General features: G+C 36.0%; 3 protein-coding genes across 4 annotated transcripts in view; 1 reads left to right on the forward strand and 2 right to left on the reverse strand.

The window, feature by feature from the left end:
- The window catches only part of LOC134794818 (rho GTPase-activating protein 7), a 318807-nt gene that overhangs the window by 112166 nt on the left and 179465 nt on the right, over positions 1-27176 (forward strand). The gene's annotated exons all lie outside the window — the stretch shown is intronic.
- LOC134796215 (3-oxoacyl-[acyl-carrier-protein] reductase FabG-like) lies at positions 11077-11877 on the reverse strand. Its single transcript, XM_063768292.1, has one exon. It carries the CDS (start codon positions 11847-11849, stop codon positions 11085-11087), a length of 765 nt encoding a protein of 254 aa, XP_063624362.1. The 5' UTR covers positions 11850-11877; the 3' UTR covers positions 11077-11084.
- On the reverse strand, positions 14517-15344 carry LOC134796295 (3-oxoacyl-[acyl-carrier-protein] reductase FabG-like). Its single transcript, XM_063768413.1, has one exon. The coding sequence runs from the start codon at positions 15283-15285 to the stop codon at positions 14521-14523; it is 765 nt and encodes a 254-aa protein (XP_063624483.1). The 5' UTR covers positions 15286-15344; the 3' UTR covers positions 14517-14520.

The following is a 27176-nucleotide window of genomic DNA, read 5'->3' on the forward strand; positions in this document are numbered from 1 at the left end:
ATTTAGTAGGAAATACAACTTCTATATTTGTAATTTGAAGTATGCTAGAGTAATTTCAGAAATTTGGTTTTGTTATTACGAGAGGTGTTTTAGCAATATCGGAGGTGATGACGTCATGGGTGAAAACTAACCGTTTCGTAATTCTAAGCGTGCTTTAGCAATATCGGAGACGATGACGTCATAGGTTTTACTAAACTGTACTGCGATTCCAAGCTAGCTGTTGTTATTCTAGAGATAATGACGTCACAGGCAAAAACTAAACTGTTTGCAATTCCTCCGCCCCTAGCAAACGGGCGCCGCGAGAGCATGTCGCGCGCGTGGTAGCTACCCGTCTCTATTTCTGTCTGTATGAATAAAAAAGCATTTGGTAGTATATCTCTGTACTAAAGAGGCACTATAAAAGCCTGTCGAGATATTCTACCCATTCCTTTCTTATTCATACAGTCAAAAAGAGACTAGTAGTTATTACGCGCGCAACATGCTCTCGCGGCGCACCTGTGCTAGGGAGGTTGGAATTGCAAACAGTTTAGATTTACCTATGATGTCATTATCACTAGAATAACAACAGCTAGCTCGAAGTTGCAGAACAATATATTCCTGTAGACCCCAACTACACAGTAGGTCGCGGGTTAATATGTCCATGGCCCACAATATATCCTAAATTTATTATTTAACTTAAGTATGTTTTAAACAAAGAAGACACGAGACACGCCCGCCCGACATCCGACACAATACTAACTCTAACCAAATGAACGTAGCAAGTAGTAAATTTTACTAAAATCACTAACATTCGTTTCGCTGTGTTGGTATTACAAAACTCGTTTAGTGATTGGTACAACAATGAACATAAACACAACAAGTCTATCTACTAAATACCAGTAAACTTTGTAATGTCGCTATAGTAACAACTGAATTGTTATTTTAAATGGGGTAATTTTATTCCCGCGAACTCGTTTTTTAGATATTACAAAACTATGTAAGTGAGACATTTACTAAAATCATAACTTGAAATCACAGATGCTTTTTTCCAAAAATCACAAACTTTACTAGTAAAAATCGGAGAATTTTAGTAGTAATAAAAATGGATTGTAACAAATATTGAACTTTGTTTAATGCTCCATTTACTAAAGTCTGTTTGCTGAAATTAGATTTAGTATTACTGAGCTGTTTGTAGAAATAAATAAATTTTACAGAAATAGTGAAACTTCCATGATTACTACTAAAACTTCATTTTTGGTGATGATTTTTCTCTCAGTGTACCTGACAAATTACTCCGGGTTTCATGAAAAGCGACGATTAAATAGAAAACTCGCTGTACAAATGCCCACCTGTCTAAGTAGGTCCATTAATGTTTTGCCATCGCTAAAAAGTCGTATGTAACTATGATTTATGTCGCAAGATACGACTTTTTAGGATTCTAAGGACTGGTCCCTTCAAGGCACAGATAACTTGCCTGCTAGATGAAGCATACGGGTCGATTGATCGATTCGTACCTACTTACCATGCTTAAAAGCGATCCACGTTTTACTTTGCTTCGACGTTCACGTCTCGCGCCTATAAAAAGAGAAAATCTAAACGGAATTTCTATGTAAGTATCTTCCTATGGGAGTCAGCAGTAGAAAAATGTTCATTGTCAAATGATTTCCTTTTTTAATAAAAACCTCGCTTGTTTAGGAACTTCTATAGTTGTATTGGTTTTTCTTATTTCTAGTCTTTGCATATACCTACTACTAGTATCTGTCTGAGGTAATCGATGATTCAAGGCGTAGTTAGACGGAGAGGTTTCCACGGGGCTTCATTTCCGCCATCTGCGGCAGTTCACACATAGCAGCTTCGAAATAAAAACGAACCAAATCGAAAACAAACACTTTCCAAAAACAACCTTATATCGACGCCTTAAGATTCTAAATTAGAATGTATATTTTGTCGTAAATACTTTTTTGTTCGTTTATTAAATACTCTGACTCCGACGTCTGCTGAACAATAAGAAGTTATTTGAGATGTTCGGTGTCAACGTTTGTCGCTTGGGGAACGGGAAATTAGGAGACATGTGGTGTATATGACTACTTAATATACTTTTTCTGACTTTCCTGGCGTGGAAGAAAGCGCGAAAGAGCAATACAAGCGGAAATGTACCTATACGAAAAAGCCTTAAAAATAAATATAACAACAAGACCTGTTAGCCCACGAGAAGTCAATTAACAAGTAAACACCAGCACACTGCTCGCCACACACTATCTTTACTTAATTAAAAATAATATTATAAGGTATACATTACTACAAACGTAACGGTTTCGGTTACGGTTATGCCCGAAAAGTAACCGAATATCGGTTATAATCGGTTACGGTTATTTTCGACGAAAAATTATAAATTTACAATGAAGTAATTAAAAAACAACAAAAATCTTTATTTTAGTACCTACAGTATTAGGGAATGTGAGTAAAAGTCTTCGTTTTTTAATAAAACACACCAAATACAGTAAAAGTAAAATATGACCTTGGACGTGATACAATATTCAATAAAAATATTTCATAAATAGGGAAGTAAATTTAGTATATTTTTGTTATTAATGACAAAAATTATAGTCACAGCCAAAAATGGCAGGATTTTGTAGCCATTAGATGATAAAAACATACAATTTAAACCATAAATAAATAACCGAAAATAACCGTAACCGGTTATTCGAGTTTCCAATATTCGGTTATGAAATTTTATCAAAATAATCGGTTATAACCGAATATTTCGGTTACGGTTATAACCGATTTGCATTCCCTACTATAGATAATGGATTGTCATTCGGTTGTGACTTGTGACATAGTAAGTAAGCAAGAAACACTTTATTACGACGAAATGAGGATAGGTAACACCAGTTATACATTAGTAAACACAACTAAGTATGTATATAGTAAGTATAGTGACACAACACAACCGTTTAGCCATTAGCCTTTTTAAAGCTGGCAATTCCTTTTCTGAATAAATTCACGAAAATACAACATAAAAGCACCAATACTTTTTAAATTCATAATACAAGAAAAAGGAGTACTCGCAAATCATTATATCTCGCTCGCTTAGTAACTTCTGATGCTGACTAACAGTCAAGTCAGCATATAGTCAGTACCTATACGTTTTTGATAAACAAATAAAGTAAGTACCCGGGCTTTCTATACCATAAAATAACAAAAGACGGTATAACATCGATAGAAAATCCATTGGATAAGGGCGTCCGCACACTGGCCCTTTATGGCCCATAAACGAGCCGTAGCGTCATACGGTTTTAGTGCGTCGGGCCACCTTAAAACAGTGATTGGATGTCCCGGTTGCCACACAAACAGTTTCATAATCCTAATATTAATATTAATAACGGATAGTCAGAGAAAAAACAATAAATAAATACTGTTGTTATTGTTGCGTATTGTTGTCTGCGACTGCGTCGGGTAGCAAATGCCAAAATCTCTAGATAAAACTTCTTGTTATGTGCGATTTGTGCGAAGCATGTTCAACAATTTTTGACTTAAAGCTATAGTGTGACCCCTTGGAGCTTATAAATAGTCTTTAACAAGTTACCATCAAAACATATTTTTGATGCATGCGCTCACTCCTGCTTGACTGTACTACATTTATATTGTCTGATAAACCTACGATATGTTTGTTTTTCCGAGGAAAAATTTTGGCTACTTTCCGGCTGCTTAGTCAGATTAGTTCCATGGTAGCATATTATTGCAATGTCATCGGAATTAAGGCAATACACTAATAAATTCCGACTCAATCAGACACCGGGATGAGGTATTTTAGTCAAATATAATATATACATTTGAATATATGTATCATTACCTATATACACATACATATATGGAGTGAAGCTAATAAAAGTAAAAAGTAAAAGTAGTATTTCAGTAAAAGCGTGTACTTACATAAGTTAATAGGCATTGCTTTGTATGGTATAGCGGCTCCAAACGGTCAACCCTTGACGTGATATCCTGTCGTTAGCCGCCAACGGCTTTTACAATCAACTCGCGTTTGACAGCGGTAGGTCAGTTATTTATGAAATGACACAAGTTATTACATTGTTATAATATAAAAACACGCGTGTCTGCGGCGTTGGGGACAGTGAGTTTAGTTTATGAAATACGTTGTAAATAAATTTTGGTACTTATTTTTATTAATTTATTTAATTTAATACAATTATGTTTACACGGCATTACAGTAAATATACCAATACGTCGACAAACTTAAGCTTCAGCTTAATATATAATGATATATTTTAATACACACTGCTTTTATCTACCAGTTATAAGTGTATCATTTTTTTTATGTCGTGTTAAGTAAACGGCTGCTCGGTCTTCATTTATTTCATAATGCTAAATTGTAGTATTTTTAACTGACTGAGAAATATACAATTGGAAGTTCTAAGTTATGAAGGTTCCCATACAGGGATAAGTTCGCCTTTGTTATATTTAATTTACTCTGTAACGGATGTAACTGTGTTTCTGATATATACTTTTTTTGTACTAAATAAAGCATACATACACATACATACAAACTTACACATATACACATATATTCTTGAAGATAAGATAAGTGTAAAGCTAAGCAGTGTTTATAACAAGATGTTTGTATAGGTTACCATGCTGTCCGGAAGTTATTACTGGCCATTAGGATAACCGCAGGACTGCATGCGGTGAATCCGTCTGTCCGAGCCCAAGTTATAAGTGGGTAACCGGTAACCGCTTACATGTAAAAGCAGAATCAGTTCAAAAAATCTTAAGTAGCCATCCATAGGTGCAAATCTCTTTGTATTATGCTACAATTGCTACACCACGAGCAGCACTACTGAATTACGTCCTACACCATTATATACTACAATATTTAACCCGAGTTCGCCCCTAGTACTCAGTTTTTGTACCTAGATATTGATATTTTATATCAGCGCAGATTTAAACTCAGAATACTCAGATGCAACTGAAATTAAATACCTAATCAGTTGTGCACTGTAGGTACACCTATATTATAGCACCTATATTGTATACTACAGTACCGGAGTACATATATGTGTTAACATTAACACTGTTAGCGGCGAGATGTCTTATATTTTCCATCAAGTAGTTAGTGCGATATGTTTGGATAGATTATAAATTTTACATTTCAAAAATGACGGGCATAGTTTTCACTAAGTATTAAGTAGGTAAGTACTTTCATTCTAAAAACCTGATCGAATACAAATGTTCACATCACACATTGTTATTAGCCACATGCCACATATAATTTTAGAACAGCAAACTCGTAAAACTATAACTGACAAACAATGAACTTTCCTCCAAATTGATTTACATATCACTGGCACAATATTACAGGGTTCTATGTTTCACTTTTATCGAACTGAAATTTGAACATTGTCATAATGACATTAAGTCGAATTTCAACTATCTTGAAAATGTAACATATGTAGAACCCTGTAATATTGGGCCAGCGATATGTAATATATAATTACCCTCATTTATAAATGTTTTCATGGTGGCCCAGAGTTCAGTAAACAAGTAGGTAGCTTGACAATCGCTGACTGATCGACTCGTGCGCCGATCAGCCGAAGCTGGAACTGCCCATTGTTGCCGGAGCAGTGGCGCACTTACATTCAGCAGAATAGATTGAATCCTGCGACACTATTCACAAACATACTTTCCGATCACTATCTACGATGCTGACTGGGTTTGTCGAATTTCGGTAAAAGAAAACATTCACGTGTTCTTGAGTCTTTTTATGATTTTTATAAATTAACCTTTCACATGTGGCCATGTGATGAGACGACCATCAGAACACATGACCAAAAAAATCCTGGATGTTGCATCTCTGGGATCAGGTAGACCACGCGCAACCTGGTCCCTGGATGGCCGTTGTAAGAAAAGATATGATGGATGGGAACTTAAAACCACAGACAACCCAGGACCGACCGGCCTGCGGGCGCAGCATGGTTTTATTTTTATCGTCTATCACTATGCCCGTCACTTTCGCACTTACATACTTGTTAGAACGGGACAGGCATGGTTACAAGCGATAAAATTGCGACCGTGCTACCGCCGCTGGCGACGCATGATTAGTAGGGCCGACCCCAAGTAAATGGGATAGCCCGGCAAAAGAGACCTTTCACATGTGAGTGATGTGATGGTCAACCAACAGTCAAAAGATAACTAAATATTCAGAATCCTTATTATACATAAGTAGATAAGTATAAAGATTCAACGACAGGAGCCGAACGAGTTATATTGAACTTACTTTCAGCTAGGTTTCCGTTCAGGGCACTGCGTGACCAGACCAGGTCAAGGCTGACCTAATTACGATTGGTCACTGTCACTTTCTGGTTTTAGCATTATTTCAATAGCATTTTATTTTACTGCTTCGTAGTCTAGCAGGACAATTCGAACTTACATTTTGATGTTTAAAAGATATCATTTACAACCCTGCAGTAACAACTAAATAAACTGCATGCCGTCTCATAATTATCTCGTAATGTTATTTGGTGTAAATAACTATGAGATCGGCATGCGAACTATTACCGTCAAGCTGAGCGGAACACTCAATCACCCACCGTTACTTTCATTACCAGCGCCCTGTTCTCAGCCTCTTGGCTCCCCCTACAAATAAAAATAACCCTTAATACATTGAAATAAAGATGTACTTATTACTATATAAGACGACAAAAAACTGAGCCATCCTGCCTTTATCCAGTCATCTGAAAACTGTCCGTAATACTACGAAATCATGGAAGATAACGACGTACATCTAATGAATGTCGTCAGAAAAAATGGACTCCGTAGGTTTTCTCGCGTTTTCTTAGCTTTAAATCTTTAATTAATTAAAAAAGCCACTCGCAGCGGAAGACGGTGCGTTCAAAGAATAAAGTTCGTCGCAAGAAACCATTACATGTATTCTGGGCTGTAAAAAGTGCCACAGAAGTTATGAATGGATGAGTCCTCAATATAAGCGGATAAGAGCCACTTGCACCATTCACTAACCCGGGGTTAATCGGTTAAACCTGGAGTTACCATGGTTACCAGTACAATTTGACACTAGGTTAACGGTTTAACCAGTTAACCCCGGGTTAGTGGGATGGTGCAAGTAGCGCTAAGTATAACTAATTTTATTCAGCTTTTTGATTAGATTAGACATCTTAAGTCGCTGCCTACTACTCGTATAAAACACAGTAATTTTGAAATAATGCCTAAAAAACACAATCTATCTATATCATTTTGACAAAAATGTTTTAAGTTATATACTTTGGTTGTTCATTACATCAAAATGAAAATCGATTTCGTTTAGTCCTCATACCTCATCCTTTATCATACTTAGCACAAAATTATCTATCTATACTTACGCACTATAAAATTCATAACATTCTATTTTTTTTTACCTGTTATTTTGTATATTACTTATGTCTTTTTTCTACATTAACACAAAAAAGTTACCAAAGTAAATCTTAATTATTTTTACGGCACAGAAAATTTTAAGTAAATTGTTTTCTTATTTTTATTTTAAATCTCAAAAAATATAATTATTGTGCAATCGCTCCGGTTCACCGCGCTTCAGTTTCCGCTCTCACTGAGCCGAGCACCGCGCAGCGTGACATGAATGAGCGTTTCTTGCTAGAGTCAAGTCACTTATTACAACGTAATGTCACGTCACGTCACGTCACGTCACATCACTTTATAACAGCTGAAGATGCCCGAGGAATTTATTTATATGAAATTTCAAATTAATAATAGAATGGTTTCCTGAACCGAATTGTAAAATTGCTTAGTTTTCTTCATTGCAATCATACCACTAAATATATGAATTATAATTATGAAATATATTTATATGAATTTATAAATTGACCACGACAGCAAGTTTATAATTACTTACTTACCTACTTATTAGCTATAAACAACACAAACTCATATTTTCAGGCGGGCTCTGCTCTTATCCGACGTGCTGCTGTTTCATTACATTTCAATTTCAAAGATTTCAAGATGAAAGATTTCAAGAGTGTGAATAATAGTTTAGTCCGTCATTATAATAATAATTAATTTGCTGCCATTTAGTCTCCACCGAATGGTGGCAAAAGCAATTGCTTAGCAAGTTTTAAGTTTTTTTATTGAATCATTTAGATAGTAAACTAAATTCCTTATTTTTGTTTTAGTTTGAGCTATACTCGTACCAACAGTACGAATATCGACTTCCTTAAATACTTTACATTTCAGAAATAAGTGACAAACAACCTTAATTCATTTCAAAGACACTCGAATTTCTATAAAATTTGCTTCTAAAATGGATTTAATTATAATTAAAATTGCAACCGGGCTTTTCGGAGCCAGCAGGAAGGATATGCTTCATTTCCGGCTATTCGCCGGACCGGCGTGCCTGGTGAAAAGGGCAAATTAAAAATATCCGGACGCAAATATTTTGCGACGCCCGAGTTAAGGTAAACCTGAATTATTTAATAAAATTTGAATGAGCTATTTGGCAGGCGTATTGTATTCGAGAATTTGGCCTAATCTTGAAAAATATTTCGTAGGTCATAGTCATAGTAATCAAATCCATATACAAATATGAGTAAGTATAGCATTAACTCGCTACTTTTACACGCAACCGACCGCATACGTAACCTACTTAACTAAGATTGTAATACGCATATACTTAATGTTTATAAATTTTAGAATATGCGTATTAAGTACGTAATGTACGTATGTGACGCTTTCAATAAATATGAACCATACTGTCGGTTGTCATTTAAATAATTGTGTCAAGTTTAATACGTCAACAAGTTTACTCGTAACATCTACTGTCATTCGATAGCTTGTTATTTTGATATTAACCAACAAAACTCGGAGATAAGATTTTACAAAAAAAACTCAGTTGATTTTACATCTATAATATCGATATCGTTTCCATTAAAGTGCCATTTTTAAGAATTGATTTCCAACATAAACAGATTTAGGAAATCTGGCCTTAAATTCCTTAAATAACTATAATGTAAATTAATCGATACATTGAAGTGGTTTAGCGACCAAACAGGCGACTGGCTAATTAATATATGTAGTAGACAAACTTTGGCTGCCGGCCGGCGGCGGGTAGGTATATTGGCGTTGGCATGGGCATTGGCAAACAAAGAAGTTTGCTCCTTTATTGCCCTGTGTAACTTTATTACGAGGTCCGAGTTATTGTGTGAAAAACCTTACAGTCAGTGCCAACAAAAACGCACACTTAATTGCATTGTTTTGTTACAATTTTATATTATTTAATTACACAAACGGGTCTACCGCGATATAATTTCATCTCAACTTGGTGCAACTCAGCTGAAACGTCGGAATTTAAGGTAAAAACAATAAAATTATATCGCGGTAGATCCGTTTGTGTAATTAAGTATGTGTACAAAACGCGAGAGTTTAAAGTGTTATATTTTTAGATTTTACGACGTAACGAAACTTATGTCTGTGTTTTTTTTTGTTTCAGGTATGCTACGCTAGCGTATTTCCTGTTTTTGGTAAACTAATATGGACTGACATATATAAAACTTCCCGTGTTTGTATCGAGCCTTAAAAGAGCTGTCAAAAGTTCATCGCACTCGGTCGTAAAAGGAGCAAATCTGCATTAGTGACGTGCCCACTCGCCTTGACACACTGTTGCTGCTAATGAGCAACGAATTGTACTGATAACTGACACTTGATCCTTATCTAGTGCCGTAAGCGATTGCAATACGGTTCAGTTTTGATTGAAACTTGCAGGCCTAGACGTGACAGTGAGTACTCCCATATTCAAATAGGCAGTTCTAATTGTTACGAGTGTGTTACTTTCGTAGTTGCCGGCTTATGTTTCTTATTGTTTATTTTTGACAAAATCGCACACGTTAAAATTACAAAAATCATTACATTCAATACCTCGAATTAAACAATATGATTGGCGTAATCATGTGTCCCGTCTCTAGTGACACGAATGTTATCAAATAATTCTTCATTGATGTTATTTAATTGGCGGCAAAATTGTATCTTGGATCCTCTACTAAATGACTTTAAAATCGCGAACTTATAAAATTTGGCAACTAAGAACATTTTCTCTTTTACATAATTGGCTATAGGAACTATATTTAAATAGCCGCAAGTCTTTGTTTATTGCACAATGTTAAGATTTTAGATAAAGACAAATGTCACACATTGACACTCTTAAAAATATCTCTATTACTTCTCTTATGTAACAAGTATCTATTGTTTCAGCTCATCATAGTTATTTATAACAATGTATAGACTATACATATCTGATTTTTAGATTATGCAAACCTTATCATATCTAAATCTATATATGTAACATATCTAATATTTAGCACGGCTTTTCTTTTTACAACAAAACTCGAAACGTTACCTACCACATTAGTGAACCCCTTTAAATATTCAACACTTGAGACTTAAGTTCATCTTACGGTACCCGAAGAGTGACAATCGGAACCCTATTGTTCTAAGTTAAAAAAAAGTTAGTTTTTGTTAATTTACTTAATGTATTCGCAAAAAAAATTACAAATAGGCTTTCAGGTCACGTGCCGATATTTTGCAGAACCCTTTTGTTTTTTTAGGGCAGACAAATTATGTGACAGTACATTTAATATTCCGCTTGCGTGAGTTCTGACCAAGCTAGATATTGTTTTAATATTAAACTAACCAGGGTCCGCATGATAACGTATTCCACTGGAAAACACGTTTAAAAGCCCGTAGCTATAACAACAAATGTAGTAAGATAAAATACAATTAATATTGGTGTAGTTATTATAGCTATTTAGGGAATATTTAGTGATTTTACTCGCTGTGCACGCTCCTCATTTGTTTTCGCAATTTGGAAGTTTCTAGAGCACAATACATAAGCAGGATATATAGTAGAATCATTTGAATCTCACGGGAGGTAAAACTGATTGACATCTTCCAAAAAAATCATGCATGCAGCATTATTAAAACACACAGTCCAATTTCGTATTGTATTGTTGTTTTACATGTTTCTTTGGTTTGTTAAAAAAAAAGTTAACATCATCAATATTGTGTACACTTCTTACTGCCAAAAGCTTTTTGTATTACCCCTTCAAAAGGAACCCGTTGTCAATAAAATAGCTGGAACCAGTAACGCTTCTAGCCTTCTCGCTAGCTAGGAACAGGATCACATCTGCAATCTCCTCGCTCTTGGCCAGAAATCCTAGGGGAGAGATTTTCGCGCGTTCCTGATTGATAACACTGGCATCTCCAAGATTGTTGTTGGTAGGAAATTCATTGTCGACCGGTCCAGGATTGACGCTATTTACTCTGACTCCGATAGAAGCTAGTTCCAATGCTGCACACCGAGTGAAATGGTCCAACGCCGCTTTCGATACGTAATATGGTAAGCCCGTGGGATATTTGCTCGTGAGTGTTGATGCTATGCTTGAGACGTTGACAATGTTCCCTTTAGTCTTAGCGAGGAAAGGAGCGGCTAAGGTAGTCAGCTGGATCACCGCTCGAACGTTTAGTTTCATTACTTTATCGTACGCTTCTAATGCATCACCGTTCAGAATGGTTCCCTGTACTTCTATTCCAGCATTATTGACGAGTACGTCTAATTTTCCGAAGTGGTCGACCGTTTTTGAGACGACTGTGCTAGCTTCTGTTTCATTGGAAATATCAGCTTGGATGATCAGTGGTTTCTTGGCTAGCGCTTCGATTTGCTTGGCGACGACTGCGAGCTTGGCCGCGTTCCTCGCGACGAGAGCCACGTTCGCGCCTTCCTTGGCTAAGAGTAACGCTGTCGCTGCGCCGATGCCGGAGCTGGCGCCTGTCACTAACACTACTTTATTAATTAAAGACATACTTTGTTAAACGTCAAGTTAGCGTCAAATCAACGTTGAAACTGAACGGGTATGAACACAAAGCAATTTATTTGTGAGTAGTACTTACTGATAAAGGCGTTGAAGAACGATAAGGAACGACTGTATATAGCTTATTTGATAATATCATGCTACATTTGCGTGTTACATAATATATTTATATTTGACTAGAAACTGTTACCGATAATGAATGCAAAGTTCAATTTATATTCGAGAGCAATGAACACAGTAATTTTCTTATCATCAAATTGTTAATACCTACATATTCTTATTTCAGAATTATTTTTCATTTAAAGGATGTAAAATGTTTTTTCATCACACTTGCCCGAAAGATCTTATTTCATGCTGGTGTACTGAAGGGTAAAGGCCTATATTGTTCCCGCGGGAGTTATGGACTGTGGAAAAAAAGCTATAACTCCCAGGGTTATTAGCTTTATTTTTAAATTATGTCACTAATTTATACGAACCATGGTATGGAAATCTCAATATGGCGGACGAATGTTTAAAATGTCACCGTATTTAATAAAAATTGGCTTAAAATTTAGTTTTTCCTTCGCAAGTGCGATGAAAAACATTGTGTGTAACTTCGGGGGTAAGAATATTGTAAACTCGATTCTTTAATTATAGACCTCGTTTACAAAATCTCGCTTACCCCGTCGTTGCACTATGTACATCTGTAGGTATATCTGTATTCAAACCAACGGTATTTAAAAGGCCAATACAAAATCATGTTCGGTCGTAAAAAAGGCATGTTGACTATTTGCTTTTAGAATTGGATTTCGAATGCAGGACGCTGACAGGATGGTGTCCGACATTTAACCAAATTCGGACAACGCCGTCAATTCGAATTAATAAATCGTCCATTCATTTGTTTGTATTTTGGCAAATAATATTAATACTGCTGTAGTCTTGTCAACCAATTTGAAATTGAAAATGGGTTATGGGCATGAAAATTAATTATAATAATGACCGTTCAATTGACACATTCAATAACACGAATATGAAGCGAAAATTAGAAACACACAATTCTTCGTATTTTTTATTGACCATATTATACAAATAGACTACAAATCTGAGGGCACGTTAGTGCCCCCGCCAAGACGAACAATAAAAAGGCGAGGCATTGCCTGCTCTTTCTCGAACCGTTTCGTCTCATATTCAAATCCTCATAGCTTTATCACAGATAAGACCAGAGAGCTCAAATTTACAGAATAAGATGCAGCTAATAGGGAATATATGAAACATACTGAGTTTCATCCATCTACATAGCTTTAATAATTTAGATTTTATCAATAGGTACCTAAAATACGACAATTTGGCTCTTTTCACTCGTAAATTAAAACGAGACAATGTTGCCAAAGTTCATATAAAATTGCAAATTCGATTATTGAAACTCCGAAAATGTATCTCATACAATTTTACATCCTAATGACCATTATACATTTTCATTTAAAAAAATACTCATTGGAACTTCGAATTTATTATATTCATAATGTCATTCTACATAAATATCTCTATTACTAAAATGTATGCATAATATATTATTACTCGACATATCGATTTCGACATATTTGATTTTATTTATAGCAGCATGCACCTGCAATAGTAAATTCTAAATAAGACTTTCTGGCAGCATTCCGGTAAATTCTAAATAACCGAAATGCTGCCAGAGGTGGGTTAGGTTAGGTTAGAACTGCGACCCTCACAGAACCGAAATGCTGCCAGAATGGTGGGTTAGGTTAGGTTAGAACTGCGACCCTCACAGAACCGAAATGCTGCCAGAATGGTGGGTTAGGTTAGGTTAGAACTGTTACCTTTACAGAACCGAAATGCTGCTAGACAGGTGGGTTAGGTTAGGTTAGAACTGCGACCCTCACAGAACCGAAATGCTGCCAGAAAGGTGGGTTAGGTTAGGTTAGAACTGCGACCCTCACAGAACCGAAATGCTGCCAGAAAGGTGGGTTAGGTTAGGTTAGAACTGCGACCCTCACAGAACCGAAATGCTGCCAGAATGGTGGGTTAGGTTAGGTTAGAACTGTTACCCTTACAGAACCGAAATGCTGCTAGAGAGGTGGGTTAGGTTAGGTTAGAACTGCGAACCTCACAGAACCGAAATCCTGTGACCCTCACAGTGAGCGAGCGTAGCGAGAGCAAATGCTCCAGTCTTCGAGAAATTCTTACAAATAACATTATGGGCACAGATACATTCTCAGTGACAACATTATGAGTAAAAAAAAACGGAATATGTATTGTTATGAATAATGTAGGTAGTAGTACAAAAAACTATTAAAAAAATATATGAGAAACAATTTTCGGAGAAATGCTGATTATGACTACAAAGCGGTATTATTAGAAATATTCGAATAATAAATTGTATATGAGCCAATATGGACCCACCTACATATTATTATAAGATAAACGTAGAGAGAAAAAAAGTGGCACATATTTATATCAAAGACATTTATTTAATTCCGTGTGTTTAACAAGCCGTGCGTTGACGTCTTCCAAAAACATTGGGTATGCGTGTAGTTCAGGGTATACATGCATGTAACAGACAATCAATCCCAACCGGATCTTAACTCGTAATTCATTAATATTACAACTACAAAAAATAAAATTACCATCATAAATATTGTGTAACTGTTTATATATGTTACCCTTTGAAAAGGAACCCGTTGTCAATGACATAATTAGAACCAGTAACGCTTCTAGCTTTCTCGCTAGCTAGGAACAGGATCACATGTGCAATCTCCTCGCTCTTGGGCAGAAATCCCAGGGGAGAGATTTTGGCGCATTCCTGTGTAATAACCCTGGAATCTCCTTGATTGTTGTTGGTAGCAAATTCATTGTCGACCGGTCCAGGATTGACGCTGTTTACTCTGATTCCGATAGATGCTAGTTCCAATGCTGAACACCGAGTAAAATGATCCAACGCCGCCTTCGATACGCAATATGGTAAGCCCGTTGGCGATTTGCTCGTGAGTGTTGATGCTATGCTTGAAACGTTGACAATGTTCCCTTTCGTCTTAGCGAGGAAAGGAGCGGCTAAGGTAGTCAGCTGGATCGCCGCTCGAACGTTTAGTTTCATTACTTTATCGTACGCGTCTAATGCATTACCATTCAGAATGGAACCCTCTACGGCTATTCCAGCATTATTGACGAGTACATCTAATTTTCCGAAGTGATCGACCGTTTTTGAGACGACTGTGCTAACCTCTGTTTCATTGGAAATATCAGCTTGGATGATCAGTGGTTTCTTGTCTAGCGCTTCGATTTGCTTGGCGACGACTGCGAGCTTGGCCGCGTTCCTCGCGACGAGAGCCACGTCCGCGCCTTCCTTGGCGAAGAGTAACGCCGTCGCTGCGCCGATGCCGGAGCTAGCGCCAGTCACTAACACTACTTTACTATTGAAAGACATACTTTGTTCACGGATAACCTCAAGCTAGCGTCGAATCAACGTTGAAACTGAACGGTTTTGAACACAAAATTATACAGTGATAAGCATAGTACTGATAAAACTTCGAAGGACGATAAGGAATGGTCTATTTTGATAACATAGTACCTTTGTTAAATATATTTGAATGTAAACTATTAAGGTAAACGTACTAGTGCTCGACATGCTAATGCCCAATATTATATTTATGTAAGTAGTGTGTTAACTTAATCATCATCTCAGCCATAAGACGTCCACTGCTGAACATAGGCCTCCCCCTTGGACCTCCATACGTACCGGCCCGTATACGTAGCGACCCGCATCCAGCGTGTTAACTTAATAATTGTAGCATACAATTGTGGAAAGGCTAAAATAACAAATTGCCAAGATTAAACCATCCACAACGAAAGGAATGATTATTTAAAGTGCAATAATTTTAATACTTATAAGGATCTCCAAATCTCGCATGAGAAATTGCACTCGATATTTCTCACGTCGGGCGATGCGATGATGCCGATGCGATGATACAATATTTTGGCTCCGGCCATTTGTAAAACGTATCAAGTATCGGCTCTCGCTACAGGCGCTTAATGGGGCTTCAACTTCAAATGATAAATGTGCAGTTACTGGTATATTATGAAAAAATGATCATAAAATATTTTTACATACGTAGGTAGATTTAGATTTTTTTCGGTACAAATTAATGCATTAATAGGCTCGATGACTATTCATATTTTTTTATTAGACAGCAGATTGGCTTCTGAATCTTCTGATCCTTGTAGCGGTGCTCCTAGACTTGAAGGAACCCGATGTTGCCAGACTGAAAAGTGGCGCCGACGGTGCCGTCACGGACCAGAAACATTGCCATAAATACCTTCGCTATCGACAAACTCACACTTTTATCACAAATCGGACTTTGATTGAAGTGATTCTAGCACTTTGCGTAATTACACTACCTGATCATTGATAGGTATTTAAAATAGGTACGTTTACATTTAGGTAAGCCGAGTTTACAAAACATAATATTAAAAACCTAATGTGGGTTGCAATTATTTTGATGCCAATTATATCGATTATGACAGGGCTAACGGGGCAATAAAACTGTTCTTACAACCAGTTGCATCAAAGTAGGTACTTACTGTAATATTTCATTTATTTGGGTCACATTTTACTGACTTCCTGCCACAAAACGTAAGTATGGCGTAACAAAATAATTACCATTTTACGGCCCCCTAAATCTGATTTAACAGTCTAAATTTATTGTTACACTTTAGATTGCCGTATTACATCAAAATAGTGAAAATACTACTAATTTGAATTATGGCGTCGTAAATGATCGTATTTGTTAAAATTTACCGTTAAAAATATAATTTAACATTTTTTTTCTTCCATAACGGTATCATAACTACAGTTGTTGAAAATGTTTTTCAATTCACCCATTATAATTCTGTTGTTTTAGGACAAAAGGCTGTAGATCGCTCGTTGAAGGATGGAAAATGATTTTTTTTTTATGATACGTATATTATAATATTCTTGTATGATATGGTTAACCGTTATCCCCGAAAAGCAAGTAAATTACTTGTAAAGTAGCCACAAGAGCGTAACATTTAAAAAAAATTGACACTTATTTACTTTTAGTGTGAATACAAACTTAATAAAAGGTTTGTCGGACTGAAATTGGTTTTTAGGCGCTTTAAAATGAAATGCACTCTTGAAATTCTGTTTGTATCGAAGCTCAGACCGTTATTCAATTTGGATGCCGGCATTTTATTTTGATTCGACGAGCAGCATAGAGCATAGATCAAATAGTATCAAGTGAGTAACTAGGTAGGTAACTATCCCTTCGAGTGGCATTGTCCTCCTCGAGGTCTCTACGGTAAGTGGCGGTGGCCGCGAGACGGACAGACATAACAAACCGGTTGAGTGGCGCAGCCATTTTGGAAAAATATACGTCAAGTGGCGGGGCCTCAACGGGTGATCATCGCGAATTTGGCGCGTGTTAGAAATATGACCGTTTCCCAAAAAAAATCTATGAATGATATATACAAACTATATATCACTGAATTCAGCATAAAATGGGTTATTTGATTGTATACCAATGAATTCTATTCTATTTATGTGAATTATGCTACACTTGTTCTAATCTCATATTACCAATTTTATTCTACTTTCATGTAAAAATACGTACAGTTACGAAATAAAACAATTGATTGTAGAAAAAGCAGTCTTTATGACAAAACAATACATTTAACACGATTCACACAGTTTATTTCACTTTTTATCAGTGCGTATTCCGTTTGAATGTTCGCGGCTCGACGACGGTCGGCGCGTAATGGGCGAGGTAGGCAGGAACATCACGTCATTTCTAACAAACTTTGTTTTACGCGGGAATTCGACCGTTAGGGAATACCATCCTTGTTTATTGACGAATGCATCTTGCAAGAGTGAGCAAGCAAGGCATAGTTTTAACGGTTTTATTTTAGGCGCGAAATGCAGCGTCGCACAGAGGCCGCGAGACGGTCTCTGCCAATTACGGGCTTGTTATGACCGAACCTTCTCGCGGCCTCTGCCACGCCGAGGCATATTTAAAAAAATGGCCGCGCCATTTGTCCTACCGTTCAACCGGAGGTGCTGCCACCCGAAGGGCTATTTGAAAAATAGTAGCATAAACAGCTAGATTTGATTGAGATTTTTAACAAAATAATGATAATTCTCGTTACTGGTTCAAAATATGGTTCATTCAATTTAATTCATTTATGGAACAAAAAGCATAATTGAAACTTGGCATGGCATGTATTGTAGGTACCTATAGCTTATTCGGGTACCAAAATAATACGAATACGAAAATAAACAAGTCAAGTGGTTGTATTGCCACCTTTTGAGTCCCGATTTGCAGTTTCTCATTATTTTGAGAAAAACCGTTGCAGTTACAAAAAGGTAAGCGTGCCCTAAGCAGGTATTTAGTTAGCAAATTTCAGCACGCTACAAAATAGCCGCTACCAACACGACATTGCGTCCTAATGACTCTGATTACGAGCGACATTCGCCCTTTAATGTTGCCGCGCCTGTTCTAGTAATTACTTATTGACTGCAGTCGAGTTTACGCTGTCACAGAATAGAAATGTTCTCGTGATAGTACGTATGGGTCACAGTCATAATTTTTACAGTGCAAGCACCCAGCGGCCAAAAGGATGTAGTTGTATGTGAACATACTTACTGTAATTTTGGTACTTACGTATCGTAGGCAGTAGGTGCCTACTATAATTTCTGGTTACGCAGTTTTCGTGGCACAACATCAATTATGTAGCGAAATTATTTTAAGTATTTTGCACAAGTTTTTCGCTCTAATGCTCTCAGTTTGACAGAAGTCTTGAATAAAATATCTATATAAATGCAGCTTTATCAGACCAAACATGCGTGGAAAAATCATCATTACATTCGTTTAATGGGCAGCAAAACGTCGTGTTGCGCGCGATTAAGTGAAGCGCACCGGCAATGAAAATTCGTACAAATTTGCCGGCATAGGCCGGCACAATGACCTTTATCGCGCGTCGTATACTGAAATTTTAGTTTATTTACTGTTTTTCGCTATACATACCTCGACGAGGATAGTTTTTCGCCGCCCTTGTGTTCATAAAATGGCCTCGCTTTGCGCGGCGCTTTATATCACACTCAGTAGACAAGTCCTCTGTAGAAATGTAAGATGAATGATCTAGGTCTCTGGGATAACGTTGGGTGAATTATCTGTCACTTCACTATACATTACTATTCTACGTAATTCTGTTTCCGGACACTGGTTTTATTAGAAACAGGAATGTAGAGGCAGTATCGAATTATAACGTTTATTGCATTAAATACGACAGCTCAAGGAATGTTAATAACGAGCGCTATCTGATGTGAGATATAATCTACTTCAATATTACATTACGAAATTATATTGTTTACATCAGTAAAGGAGAACAAACTGCTTTCAACGATTCTTAACAATGATCAAGCATTTTTGGGGTAATAACTAGTAGTCCTATAGAAATTGGTAGTTCATGTTTGTAACAAGCTGTAATGCCGCTTGTATTTTTCTTTGTTTGAAAATACTTGATCTACAAGGTTCTTATTTATAAGCACCATTTTTGTTAAAAAATATATGCATATACATTCCCGCAAAATGACCAACCTAAATTTAAGAAATAATTCAAATTTAATTGTAACATTTGTGTGAACTCGAGACTTGTAACACATTACAGTTGGATCTAAAACAGTCAAATTTTGTCTTCAATTCACACCCATGTGGGTCATACATATACGCCCGTAATTTAAGCTACGAACTCCGGACCTACCGCCTTCATTTACATAGCTTAATAACTTAATTTTTGTCGTATAATACGCGATAAGACCACACACGACCGACGGACATATACGGACGTTAATAAACATTTTGTACCTGTAGGACACGTCACATAAGTTTGACTAATTTTTGTGTACGTTGAAACAAAAACCTTTCTTATTTACAACACTATAAAGCGGCTTTTGTCGTGGACCTTATAAGGTTCTATATTGAAAATGGAACCATTATCTTTTGTTTTGCGGCACCGGTAGTTCCATTTTTGGTTCTACGGGTATTTTATGGTGGCATTTTCGAATTTATTAAAAGAAAGCGCGCGAAAGTGAGAGCCGTTGGGTATTTGGCAAATTATTGCGTATCTGATGGGAATTTAAGGTATTTTTATGTGTAAGCTTAAGGATTTAAGATAAGCAAACATTGTTGGCAGTTATCGTAAATTTTATAAGACTGCCGGCTCAACCTTCAAAAAGAGTTTTTATACTTAGTGATTGTAAATTTTTAAAAACATGATGTATGCCGTTTTGTTTGTTTGAAAAAATACCTACTGAAACATGACGGAACAGTCGGGAGAATAAGCGTATGGTTAATTAAACAATTTCAAAAAAAAAACCCTTACTGTCTTTAACATAAAGAAATACCTATTTGTAGCCGTATATAACGAAAATTGCAGAAGCGTATAAGTAATACAAAGTGTATTACGTACTGTGTGTAGTACTAGCGTCTGGCCGAGTCAGAAACCTCGAGTGTAGGAGGACAGGAGGAAGAAGTATGAATAATATACGTATATTCAACCAAAATATTTTTTATATCTGTACTTTGTGGTAGCAACAACATATGTTTGAACAGCTTTACGTACACGTGAGCATGAAGGCCTTTTGCAGGGGTAATACCTGTACCCATGAAAATTATGTTTTCCTAAAATAGTTACTTACGATACAATTGCGGAAAAGAGGAAGTGCGAATTACCTATTCGCACGTGTATTCGCGCATTTTACAGTACATATGGCCCTTTAAACTTTTGACATATGTATGAAAAGTGATATTTCACGCACTAGTGCGGAAAAGTAGGATATATGTACTGTAAAAAGGGGTTTTCATGCGTTAACTATTTTTGGAGTTGGCGTTATGTAGTCAGATAGGGTTGACACATTACCTCGGGCAATCATTTTAGGTGTTCAGATTTATTTATTTATTGTTTTTTTTTTATTTATTGTTTATTAAGAAACAAACGGTTGTATACATTTACAGTTAAACAGAAAGATATGATTTACAACTTTTAACTGCGCTGAAAAGCGGGGATGGTATTCTTGATTATGTTATTGGCAAAAATGACATTTTTGGTTCAAGCTTTTATCGCTGACTGTACTTTTCTTACCACGGGCAACTAATACTAATCGAGACAAAATTCTAAAAACCCCAACCACAATTAGGTTGCATTGTCTCATCACAGAGTTTCTATGGCCACCTCCTGACTCCATCATCAGATCAGCTCGATGGTACCATAATATTGCATTGTCACCCGACTTACATATGTATGCAACGTTTAACCAACTAACAAACATACATGCTAACAGGGCAAGTTAAATGAAAGCATGTAAAAAAATAAAATTAACATATTGGTGCTTTAACAACGAATGTCGAGTGATTACATATCAGGCTCCAATTTCACCACGGTGACAGGTGCGACAATTGTAAAATCACTGTTGCTGACGTCACAGGCATCCATGGCTACGGTTACCACTTACCATCGGGCGGGCCGTATTCCTGTTTGCCACCATCATTTTATTACCTATTTAAAAACACTTTATTATATCGGAAAAAAACAGATATTTCTTTTGCGAAGTTTCTGACAATTGTCAAGATTTAGAAGAATTGTAGGTAATTCTTGACAGGTAATGAGTTATATGTCGGAATTTCGTGACAATTGTAGTGTTTCTTGTGACAATTGTCATAAACTTAGCAAGATAAATATCTGTTTTTTGCCGATATAATAAAGTTTTTTTTAATAAAACAACCCAAGTAACAATTTGTGGTTCTATAGTAGTCGATAGAACGTTTCCCAAATACCACCTAAGGTCCTATAAAAGACCAAAGAAGATTGTATAAAGCCGAAATGGCGCATCTTATGTGCCATTCAGTGATATAGTAGACCTGTAGCAGTGTCAGTCGTGACGTTTTAGGTCTATAAAAGTGATGTGATGATCACTTTTGTGCTAATTTGTTGTCAGTAACGCCATTATAGTGTTAATTTATACTATAGTGGCATTTGAGATTCCATTATAGTGCTTGTTTTATACTATAGTAGTATTTGAAATTGTATTATAGTGCTTTTTTATACTATTGTAGAATTCATAGTTCCTTTACTACGAAATTTGCTATCAAGTTTTCCATCAACTGTTGTGAGTGGTTTTGTTGTGTGTTTACTTCACAAAAACGGTACTAAGTAAAATGGTGATAAGTAAAGAAAAGTCTTTAGCGCATATTAATATAAAGATATTAATATGCGCCATTTAGATGTCGAATAATTCGGTCCTTAGTACAAAAAGTATATGGGACGGAAGTTTTACCGTTAGAATAGTATTAGTTTAATGAGGAATTTTAAATGCCCCCTCGATTTATTTATGTTTTTAATAAAATAATTTAATAAAATATTATGATATTCACCATAGTTACTATTATACAGCCAAGAAGTAAATACGACGCTTTTATAGGCTAACTATAGAACTTACGACGAAATATTCACCGCCATCATGATTAAAATTAGGGTTCCAAAAGAATTTTGCTGTGACCCAGTTACACCTACAAACTCTTTAGAAAGATATAGGTTTTTTTTTAATTTAGATGTAGTCATTACTGTTGTTTCCTTTTTCAGTGTGATTGGTAAAAAAAATGTGCTAATAATGGATGTCGATAAATATCTAAACCGTCACGATTTTATGCTTGTATTAAATCATTGATGATAAATCTCACCTACAGTCACTAATATCACTGGGGTCTTTTTTATCAATTCATTAAAATATAAAAATATTTTGTACGGAACCACATTATGTGGCTTAGGCCTGAACTTATATAAGCAAGATATAAGTAGCCATTACAGATCAAATTTATCATTTACCAGTAGTCATTTTCTACCTTTATGTATCTAACTCGGTTTATAAAAGACATAAAAACTCAACTATAACGCTGTTGTCTTTTAACAGAAAAAACAAAACCACTATACAACAGTTTTGTGATATAAAAGAGTCATTGTGACGTTTACAGCGATGAGATATAATAGGGATTTAAAAACTACTAAAGCGCTTTTTAACGCTATAAATATGTCCCAAGAACGCTACTATAGAGCAAAACAGTTCTATAATAGTGTTCATATGACTACTAAAGTATTATGTACTATAGCAGTGATCTCTAAAGCCACTATATCCTAAAATCGTTGTATAGTTGGGTTTTTGTCACTGTTAAAACACAAAACTATAGCTGCTTGCAGGGAACCTTAATAGAGCAAACTACTAAAGTATTATGTACTATAGCAGTGATCTCTAAAGCCACTATATCCTAAAATCGTTGTATAGTTGGGTTTTTGTCACTGTTAAAACACAAAACTATAGCGGCTTGGCAGGGAACCTTAATAGCGCAAATTAGTTGCATAAAAGTGATTCCAAATACTATTATACAGTAATATTGCTCTATAGTGGTTATATTTGAACCTGTTATAGTACACGCCTATAACGGCTCTATAAAATGATGAAATAAACCTTTACATCAATTGCTTATAGAATATATTAGCTGTATAAGCCTATAGAGCAAAAAGGTGTTGCCAAGCGCTTTTATACGACAGGTGGTCACCTCTGAAACCTTAATACGACGTCTATACAAGCTTTTAGCGATAAAAACTAAAATTATAGGACTAAAATGTTACTTGGGAATGATGGTGGCAAACAGGAATACGGCCCGCCCGATGGTAAGCGGTAACCGTCGCCCATGGATGCCTGTGACGTCAGCAACAGTGATGTTTTACAATTGTCGCACCTGTCACCGTGGTGAAGTTGGGGCCAGGTACTAAAATATTTAATAATATAAATTCTGAAAAACATTATCATGAATCTGGCCAGCGTTGCCATACAGGATAAATGTCATACAACAAACATCTATCATGAGCAAAACGGAGCTATAAAAGATAGCAAATATAAATCAAAACCTCGCAAGAATATCCTAGATTTTGTATATCATTATACACTTCTTTTTACATTTATAGCAGCTATTTTTTATTGTTATTTATACTCTGTAATCATAATTCAAAACCCACAAACACACAAATAATACCTTTACATTACCTTAAGTGCACTGCGGCAACCCTATGTTGGTTGTACGAGCATACCTACGAGTAATGGAAAACTGAATGTTTAATGTGGACTGCGTGAACTAACAGGCGCCCAGGGTTGTGCAAATAATTGCGGAGGAGCGTGTACTGACGTAGTCCTTGGCTTATCTTGACCGAGACCATTGTGGATGTTAGTGTGATATAAATTACATATAAATAAAACCGGCCAAGTGCGAGTCGGACTCGCGCACGAATGGTTCCGTACCATTACGCAAAAAACGGCAAAAAAATCACGTGTGTTGTATGGGAGCCCCACTTAAATATTTATTTTATTTTGTTTTTAGTATTTGTTGTTATAGAGGCAACAGAAATACTACATCATCTGTGAAAATTTCAACTGCCTAGCTATCACGGTTCATGAGATACAGCCTGGTGACAGACAGACAGACAAACAGACGGACAGCGGAGTCTTAGTAATAGGGTCCCGCTTCTTACCCTTTGGGTACGGAACCCTAAAAAAGTGTTTAAGATAAAAACTCCGCAAATTGACAGTTGTTAATTGTTGTCTTTAAAGTGATGCGCAAGATAAGTAGCGCGTAAAACATAACGCGATAACGTAACATAACGTTCGATTTTACTCCCCATATATGAAAATCGATTTTTAAGGAGTAAACTCCTAAAAGTGGTTTAGGGTGATGATAACAGACGCATGATCAAATACGTGAGCCACCTAAGAGCGCATCAGAGACTGGATCAGCTACACTCTAAATAACATGAGCTAAAAATTGCCTAGTCCAGAGCACACAGTCGCTGGGGCCGAAATCGGTCAGGAGAGCATCATCATCAACAGACGCATTGTTATTGGATATAAATTGGACAAGTTAGGAACGTGACGAACTTGATGACTTTGATGACTTACAATAAACATTAAAACAATTCGTTTCACGCAATGACTTTTGGGGCCTTTTCCCTCGATTTTCTTTTATTATGTATACCAACATTTATTAATAATTCTCAAAATTGTATTTTTTATGGAAAGGCAAAAAACACATTATTAACGGCATTTTCAAATTTTAACATCTATTTAAATTAATTCTGCATATTCTGAGCTTCGAGAACGTCCAATCATTCACATACTCACCGAATCTGTGACCTGAGGTGATCAGTTTTGACACGCACCAAAGTCTTAAGCATCGTGCCCAAACTTGACCTTTGTAGCACGACATTGACACTCCAAACTTGAACCCGACGTGGGAGACGTCAGGCGATCGACTCGATAGCCGGACGGATTGTTTGGGTTGGGTTACGTATAGGTGTGGACTGACTTTTGATGGCGATTTTGATGGCAATCGAGGTTTCATAAGTTGAATTATTTTTGGTAATCGAAATGAGAGTCTAAGAAACTTAAATACATACAAGAAAAAATATATACGCAATACATGCTACAGTAAACATTAACGCATTAAGGCATAACATTAAATTTAAAATGTTAAATACCCCCAATACATAAACAGATGAACCGATTTGATAAAACATGTCTAAGTACTAGGGAATGCTCCCGGTACTGAGTTTGTATTAAGTATGGCGAGAACCGGGAATTCCCGGTTTCGGTACTGTATTTGTTACCACCGCTAGAACACGTGCTTTCATATAAAAAAATCGTATCCAAATGAGTTCAGCCGTCTATACACACAGCAGTTAAACTTATAACACCCCTCTTGTTGCATCGGGGGTTAAAAACAATATAATTATTTTGATTTCGTTTCATATTATATTACTCTGATTCTGCATGTCTCCAAATATGATATGCCACTGTAAAATTTTATTAACATTTGAAACAGCATTTTAGATGTATTCGTAAAATAAATATAACCGCTTAAAATATCTTCAGGAACAATTTTATTTCCATTGCATGCATCTAGGTTCAGGGGAGAAAAAAATGGACTAGGTAGTCCAAGTAGCTGAATGGAATAACTGCAGATATTACAAATGATCCTTTATGTGGACGCTGCAGTTTGCAAAGCAGCTTTGGAACTATATTTGGAAAGTGAGTGTTCAGTTATATTTATCAAAAAAAATCTTACAGTTTAAGTCACTTCGAGCAAACTATTATGCGCAATATTAAACTGCTTACACTGCTATGCTAGTGAAATCATATATTTAAATAAGGTGTTTACTCGTATTGCATTTTAGTTAATTTGTGCATTTAGTAATACGGGTGTTTCTAGTAGATATTATTGTAATTAATAAATTAGTTGTAAAGAGTACTTTATACATAGTACCTACTTGCAGCTACTATTATTGTCCGCATGATTTTTGATCATCCGGTACACGTAATTGAATCTCTCTGGCCAAAAGTTACAATCTCCATCTACCAATTCCTTTCATAATAGGAAGATAATCCAAATATCTTCATTGTGTTATTGCATAAGCGGTGTTATAAACTTCTAAAGCGATATAAACCAGATAATAAAAGGTGGGAGACAAAAGTAGCACGTGAAAGATTTGTTCATATAATTCAAGTTCATGACCTTTGACTAGTTTTAAGTACATATTCATAATTATGAATATGCTTTATTTGACGTATAATAAAAGATCTTTATCTTATGTAGAACCGTAAAACGGGGTGCACAGAAATCGCGGGGTGACTAGAGAAATTTTGAACTTTTTCTTTCAAGTTGTTATATTTAAAAACGTGCATCTCTAAAATTAGATTTTTTGGAATGCGTATAAAGTAGACTATTTATTCACTACATTGATACCAAAAGAACTTAATCAAACTGCCTAAAAGTTAGATTTTTTTGACTCTAAAGTAAGATCTCGCCGAGGTAAGAAATGAAGCCTGTCTGAACTTTGTTCTAGCGGTAAATGTTTTGACTTTAACTACGTAAAAGTTAGCTAACATGGTAATATAGTATCTGTAGTACCTAAATAATAAATAATATCACTAATTTTCTCTATTAAAGCATTTTTTTGCAAAAAAACAATAACAAGCAAATTTACGTGATAAAGGGGTCAGTGGACACGCATATGGGGTGAACAGTTACGCCATAGGGGGTGATTAGATACAACAGAGGGGTGTAAAGACACGCCTTGGGGGTTAAAAGACACGAAAAAATAATTTTGTGTCAAATAGCTGTTTAACAGATATATATACCATTTGCCAATAGAGTATCCACATAATAATGACCAAATTCGATGCCTATGACAGCTAAAACT

This window comes from Cydia splendana, chromosome 1, assembly GCF_910591565.1.
Source record: "Cydia splendana chromosome 1, ilCydSple1.2, whole genome shotgun sequence".
NCBI classification, from domain to species: domain Eukaryota; kingdom Metazoa; phylum Arthropoda; class Insecta; order Lepidoptera; family Tortricidae; genus Cydia; species Cydia splendana.